At 43.4% G+C, this 7,319-nt stretch overlaps 1 protein-coding gene across 1 annotated transcript in view; it reads right to left on the bottom strand.

Moving 5' to 3' along the window:
• Nucleotides 1-1,485: 1,485 nt before the first annotated feature.
• The window catches only part of LOC140403359 (uncharacterized), a 49,751-nt gene continuing 43,917 nt past the window's right edge, over nt 1,486-7,319 (bottom strand). The window contains exons 10-11 of the mRNA XM_072491267.1: nt 5,238-5,356; nt 1,486-4,929 (exon numbers count right to left, since the gene is read on the bottom strand). Of these exons, the coding sequence (XP_072347368.1) occupies nt 4,873-4,929; nt 5,238-5,356 (176 nt within the window). The 3' untranslated portion in view covers nt 1,486-4,872. The remainder of the gene's footprint in view (nt 4,930-5,237; nt 5,357-7,319) is intronic.

The following is a 7,319-nucleotide window of genomic DNA, read 5'->3' as shown; positions in this document are numbered from 1 at the left end:
CTTAAATTTATGTCCCCTTGTAATGGTTTGTTCCACCCGGGGAAAAAGTCTCTGACTGTCTACTCTATCTATTCCCCTGATCATCTTATAAACCTCTGTCAAGTCACCCCTCATCCTTCTCCGTTCTAATGAGAAAAGGCCTAGCACCCTGAAACTTTCCTCGTAAGACCTAATCTCCATTCCAGGCAACATCCTGGTAAATCTCCTTTGCACCTTTTCCAAAGCTTCCACATCCTTCCTAAGATGAGGCGACCAGAACTGTACACAGTACTCCAAATGAGGCCTTACCAAAGTTTTGTACAGCTGCATCATCACCTCACGGCTCTTAAATTCAATCCCTCTGTTAATGAACGCGAGCACACCATAGGCCGTCTTCACAGCTCTATCCACTTGAGTGGCAACTTTCAAAGATGAATGAACATAGACCCCAAGATCTCTCTGCTCCTCCACATTGCCAAGAACTCTACCGTTAACCCTGTATTCCACATTCATATTTGTTCTTCCAAAATGGACAACCTCACACTTTTCAGGGTTAAACTCCATCTGCCACTTCTCAGCCCAGCTCTGCATCCTATCGATGTCCATTTGCAGCCGACAACAACCCTCCTTACTATCCACAACTCCACCAATCTTCGTATCGTCTGCAAATTTACTGACCCACCCTTCAACTCCCTCATCCAAGTCATTAATGAAAATCACAAACAGCAGAGGACCCAGAACTGATCCCTGCGGTATACCACTGGTAACTGGGATCCAGGCTGAATATTTGCCATCCACCACCACTCTCTGACTTCTATCGGTTAGCCAGTTCGTTATCCAACTGGCCAAATTTCCCACAATCCCATGCCTCCTTACTTTCTGCAGAAGCCTACCATGGGGAACCTTATCAAATGCCTTACTAAAATCCATATACACTACATCCACTGCTTTACCTTCATCCACAAGCTTGGTCACCTCCTCAAAGAATTCAATAAGACTTGTAAGGCAAGACCTACCCCTCACAAATCCGTGCTGACTATCCCTAATCAAGCAGTGTCTTTCCAGATGCTCAGAAATCCTATCCTTCAGTACCCTTTCCATTACTTTGCCTACCACTGAAGTAAGACAAACTGGCCTGTAATTCCCAGGGTTATCCCTAGTCCCTTTTTTGAACAGGGGCACGACATTCGCCACTCTCCAATCCCCTGGTACCACCCCTGTTGACAGTGAGGATGAAAAGATCATTGCCAACGGCTCTGCAATTCCATCTCTTGCTTCCCATAGAATCCTTGGATATATCCCGTCAGGCCCGGGGGACTTGTCTCTCCTCAAGTTTTTCAAAATGCCCAACACATCTTCCTTCCTAACAAGTATTTCCTCGAGCTTACCAATCTGTTTCACACTGTCCTCTCCAACAATATCGCCCCTCTCATTTGTAAATACTGAAGAAAAGTACTCGTTCAAGACCTCTCCTATCTCTTCAGACTCAATACACAATCTCCTGCTACTGTCCTTGATCGGACCTACCCTCGCTCTAGTCATTCTCATATTTCTCACATATGTGTAAAAGGCCTTGGGGTTTTCCTTGATCCTACCCGCCAAAGATTGTTCATGCCCTCTCTTAGCTCTCCTAATCCCTTTCTTCAGTTCCCTCCTGGCTATCTTGTGATGCGCACATCCTTGAAAGGATACACAAAGAAGAATCTGAGATTATTTAATTCTTCAAATCCCCCTTCAAACCATATTGTAGCCAATTTTGCAGTGAAAAATTGGCAATTATAACAAAAGGTTATAATTGGAAGAAGATACATTCCCCTTTCAACGTTGTGCTAAACCCATTATTGAATGGATTGTCAACACTATATTTAAAATCTTTTTACAACATGTTTGCAAATACAACACCCACCTTCTCATATTCTTCCTATTGGAACAGGCCTGTCACCGTCACGCATCACATCATCCTACCCACATTGCTAAAATTCTGAACCTAACCGCCTGAGTCCATCCAAAAGCAACTTCTCACCTCTCAAACCATAATCCTCATTGAACAACCCTACAACACACGCAGCAGATCCCAGTCCAAAACAAGAAGAAAAGTCACCACAGGAACTCCCAACATCAGACCAAACCAAATCCAACCCAAAGAAAACGTAGTAGTGCATCAAACTAAACTTCAGACACCACGCACATCACCCCCGATAGCAACAATCCTCCCTGCTCCTGGACCATGTGCGTTTGCCCAAAACCTAGTTGTAATCCAGTTTTTGACGAACACTGATCTTCTGGGTTAATTTTGGTTATTCTTTCGCAAATCTGGAGGATTGGGAGAACTTCAAGGTTCAGCAAAAGGCGGCCAAAAATAAAATCAAAAGAACTAAGATGAACTACGAAATGAAACTGACAGAAAATATAAACACTGTTACTAAAAGCTTCTAAAGTATGTAAAGAGGTAGACAATAGCGAAAGTTAATGTTGACCCTTTCGAGGATGACACCAGTTAGGTAATAAAGGGGAAAACAGAGATGGCGAAAGCACTGAAGCAATGTTGTGACTCTGTCTTCACTGCATAATATAAGTTTAAAAATTCCAAAAACTACAGATAATGCAGAAGAATTTGGAGCAATCTCCATCACGAGTGAGACGGTATTGAATAAACCAATGAGATTAAAGACAGATAAATCTCGGGGACGTGATGGCCTGCACTGCCGAGTATTAACGCAGGTGGCAGCAGAGATAGTGGATTCATTGATTATGATATTTCCGAATTCCCTGGATTCTGGGAGGGTCTCGGTGGATCGGCTAATGTGACGCCCGTATTCAGAAAGGGAGAGGCAAAAGTAAGGAAACTACAGGCCTGGTAGCTTGACCACTGTGTTGCTGAAGTTGTTGAAATCAATCATTAAGGAGGAGATGACTAAACATTTGGAAAGACGAATTTGAGGACGTAACTGTAGGAGAGCTTTCAAGACCTATGTATTGAGTCAGCTTCCATGTGGGGTCCTCCCCGGTGACTCAATTCAGTACAGAGAGCAACAGACACATCAACAACCTGGATAAGGCAGTTTTATTTTCTCCAGCTTGCGTTCGTGTACACGAGAGGTAAGATATGGAGGTGTGCCAAGATCGATCTACTAAACACTGATTAGAACACATTAACAATATAATTTCCAAAAATCAATAGAATTACGATCAACCCATGATTGAACCTCATCCTGTTAGCTGTGTTTTCAAAATGCTTTACTTCAATCTCAAGTTGTTTTCCGCATCATAGCATCCTGCGCTCACATTGTTCATGAGGGACAGAACTGGCATCCTCTTTACTCCATGGATTGCTTTAGAACGATAGAATATCAGAAGTGACTGCCTTTTCGCTTCCAGAGGATATCGGGGGCAACTGATAAAAACTTCCTTACGTCGTAATTTGCTGATCATTCATCCCCGTGTATCAAAAACATGGTCAAGTTAGCTAGCATAAATCCCACCATGCATTGTGGCCACTTCTTGTAGCCACATGATTACTGCTATGCCCTAAAATACAGGTTTCATGGTTAATAATGATTACTGGGCATACTTTCTATGATTAATGGCAATCCTTAATAAACTAACTTATGTAAAACTACTCTAGTGGCATCCTAGATATACAGTTTTAAGAGCTCTCACCGCTGGACCCCCCCCCCCCCCTTCAGTAACCAGCAAGGTGGATAATGGGAAACCCGTGGATGTGGTATATCTAGACTTCAAGAAGGCATTTGCTAAGGTGCACATAAAAGACCGATCCAGAAGTTAAGATCGCAGGTGACTGGCAGTAGAGTACTAGATTTGATTGAGGGTTGGTTGACTGACAGAAACCAGAGAGTCGGGATAAATGGGTCCTTCTCTGGCAGTCTAATTGTAACTAGCGGAATATCGCAGGGATCAGTCATCGGACCTCAACTATTCATGATCTATATAAATGACTTGAAAATATGAACAGAGTGTAACATGAAACAATTTTGGATATTAAACCATGCGGGAAAGAGGGAGAGAAGAGGACATAAAGATTTCACAGACGGATATGGATAGGTTAGGAGATTGTAACAAAATCTTGCAGATTGAGTTTAATGTAGATAATTGTGTGGATATCCATTTTGGTCAAAACAATAGGAAAGCAAAGTATTATCTACATGGAAAGCATGTTCAAAATGCATTTGGGCAGAGGGTTCTTGGTGTCTTTGTTCATGAATGACAAGTCGGTATGTAGGTGCAGCATGTAATTACAAAGGCAAATGGAATGAGTAGAGAAGTGTTGTTGCAATTGGAGAGGGTGTTAGTGGACCACATCTGCAGTAATGTATCCCATTTTGGTCTTGTTATTTGATGAAGGATGTGCTGGCATTGGCTGCAGTTGAGAGAAGATGCAGCAGATTGATTCCGGTGATGAAAGGATTGACATACGAGGAGAGATTAAACAGTTTGGTCTTATACTCGCTGGAGTTTAGACGGATGAGAGGGGATCCGATCGAGGTATGTAAGATCGTAAAAGGGATTAATACAATAAAGGTTGATCAAATGATTACCCTTGTATGACTATCTAGAATGAGAAATCACAGCTGTAGGTTGAGTGGCTGTAGATTTAGAACTGAGGTGAGGAGGAACTACTTCTCGTAGAGGGTGGCAAGGTTATTGAACTCGCTGCCCCATTGTGCGGTGGAATCTGAGTCATTAAATGGTTTCAAGAAAGAGACAGATAGATTTCTTATCAAAAATGTGTTAAAGGGATATGAGGACGAAGTAGGGAGGTGGCTTTGATACCAGGACCAGATCAGTCACCATCTGATTGAATGGTGGAGCAGGCTCGAAGGGTGGAACTGCCGACTCCTGCTCCTAATTCCCATGTTCCTGTTTTCCATCAGCTTAATCATTTGGCACCAAGTTCTTGCAGGGGAGGTAATCTTTCAGCATTTTCTGTACCTGGGAATGCACAACAATCAGGCAATGAGGAGGTAGCTATTATAGACACAAAAATCAGTTACAGTGAAACTGAAAATGTACTTCCATGCAGCATAATTGGGCCCCAAATATGAGGAATATTGCTTTCCTTACACACGGGGATATCCAGCCCCCGCAACACCTGATCAAACTGGCCAATGCCAACTGTGAATGGCGAATCCATGTGACCTTGGACGACTGAAATGCTAAATAAAGTGAATTAAAGCTTAGAGTGCCTATTTAACCAGTGATTACGACACCGAGAGAATTCTGAAGATACAACTCTTCACCTGGCGGAGATGGGCTTTCATTTCTTCGGTATTCTCCGGTTTGTTTTTTCCGACGTACATCACTTGTACTTCAGCATTGATCGCCTCACAGTCTCCGTCTGTGATATCCAGCAACAACGCTACAAAATAACAGGACAAGAGTTTATCGATGCCCACCCGAAGCCTCTGACTGGGGATAAAGGATGGAAAGGGAATTGGATTTGGGAATGGGAAGAGGAAGGAAGGTGGGCCCAGGTCTGAGTACGGAGGGCAGTCGCATTACTTGTGCTCTTGGAGATACACCGGGCAACAGGGAACCTGGATGACCTCTGCTAATTTCCGCACAACAAGCTCCCACTGATAACTTGGTCATCAAATAATGTGACCATATGAATATACGACATTGGAAAAGGAGTAGGCCATTCGACCCGTCAAACCTTCTCCACCTTTCAATGAAATCACTGCTGACCTGGTTGTAATCGCAACATTCCCCCATTTCCGAAAGCACTTGACTCTCTTACTGATCAAGAATATATCTACTTCTGTGGAAAGGAAAATGTGTATTCAATTACCATGCTTCCACCATTTCTGTGGAAGAGATTCCAAGAATTCAAAATTCCCTGAGAGAGAAAAAAAATCTTCCCATCTCCGTGTTAACAGGGAGACTCTGTTTTTGTAATCGTTCACGTTCAGAACGAATCCAGAACTTCTCTGTTCTGGCTCTCTGCAAAGCAAATTCCGCAGCCCCAGTTCCCGTTCACGCCAATAGATTTTTCACAGCCCTGTTTATTTTCCTATTTTGGATTGAAACCCATGTTTAATTTTGACTGAACCACACACTCAAGCACTGGATCACACATCCGAACCATACAGTCTCCGTGATAGAATTTTCCATAAGTCACCTTTGGTGTTTCTGTCAATCACCCGAAATTAGGACTCTCTTACCTCGGTCCTCTGCCAACGGGAGAAGTTTGTTGAAAACGGTCATGATGCTGAACCCTTCAAATACATCACCTCTCAAGTACATTTTCTCCAACTTAAACCGATACAACTACTCCAATCTATCTGCGTAACCGGGCCCCCTTCCCCTGGAACCATTCTGGTGAATATTTTCTGCACAATCACTCCAAACGTTTGCCTTTATTTCCAAAATGTGATGTCCAGAGAAAGATGCAACATTCGAATTTAGGCTGAACCGAAGTTTTCTATACCAGCAATATTCCGTTGCTTTTGTACTTGCTCGTTTATGGCGTATACGTGGCTGAACAGGTCGCTCTGATCCGGTCGCTCCTGAAAAAGTATTCCTTTCAGGGTTTTGCTAAGGCAATTTCCGCGGTGCTAAAATCACGGGTGGTGCTGAGTCGGGAGGTAGCGGTCTTTGGAGTGTCGGAAGAGCCGGGAGTTCAGACGGTGAGAGAGGCTGACGTCGTGGCCTTTGCCTCCCTGGTAACCCGGAGGAGGATATTGTAGAGACCTGGGTTAGTGGCATGGCTGGCTTTTTCAGTCTCGAGAAAATAAAGTTCGCCTTAAGAGGGTCAATGGTTGGGTTCACCCGGAGGTGGCAGCCGTTCGTCGACTTTCTCGGGGAAAATTAAAATGTCAGCAGATGCAGTATTCCAAGGGGGAGGGGGAGGGCGAGAGGGCCGGATTGTTGTTGTATGGTTGGGGTGTGTGAAGATTGACTTGGGGGGGGGGGGGGGGGATGTTTATTATACCATGTTGATATCATTGTCTATGTTATTTTTATTAAAAATGTCAAATACCTTAATAAAAATATTTGAAAAAAAAAATTATTCCTTTATCTAATGCTGTCTCCCCGTGAAGAGATGTATTACTTCAAGCTACTCTGAATTAAACTGCGTATGTCATCTGCCCGCCAATTCTACCAATCTGGCGATATCCTCTCCAGTTCTCTCCATACCTTGCTCACATTTCACAATACTTGTCATAATGCCACCTGCAAATTCTGGAACTGTTGTTTCAAACACACAAGTTAAGGTCAATATTGCTGATGCAGAAAAGCTGCAGTTGTGGTACAGACCCCTGAGCTACCTCAGACCACATCTTCCGTCAGTCCAAAGAAACAAACTGTTCGCTCTCTGT

Source organism: Scyliorhinus torazame, chromosome 27, assembly GCF_047496885.1.
Source record: "Scyliorhinus torazame isolate Kashiwa2021f chromosome 27, sScyTor2.1, whole genome shotgun sequence".
Classification (NCBI taxonomy): domain Eukaryota; kingdom Metazoa; phylum Chordata; class Chondrichthyes; order Carcharhiniformes; family Scyliorhinidae; genus Scyliorhinus; species Scyliorhinus torazame.
This window is presented reverse-complemented; position numbering and strand designations above follow the sequence as displayed.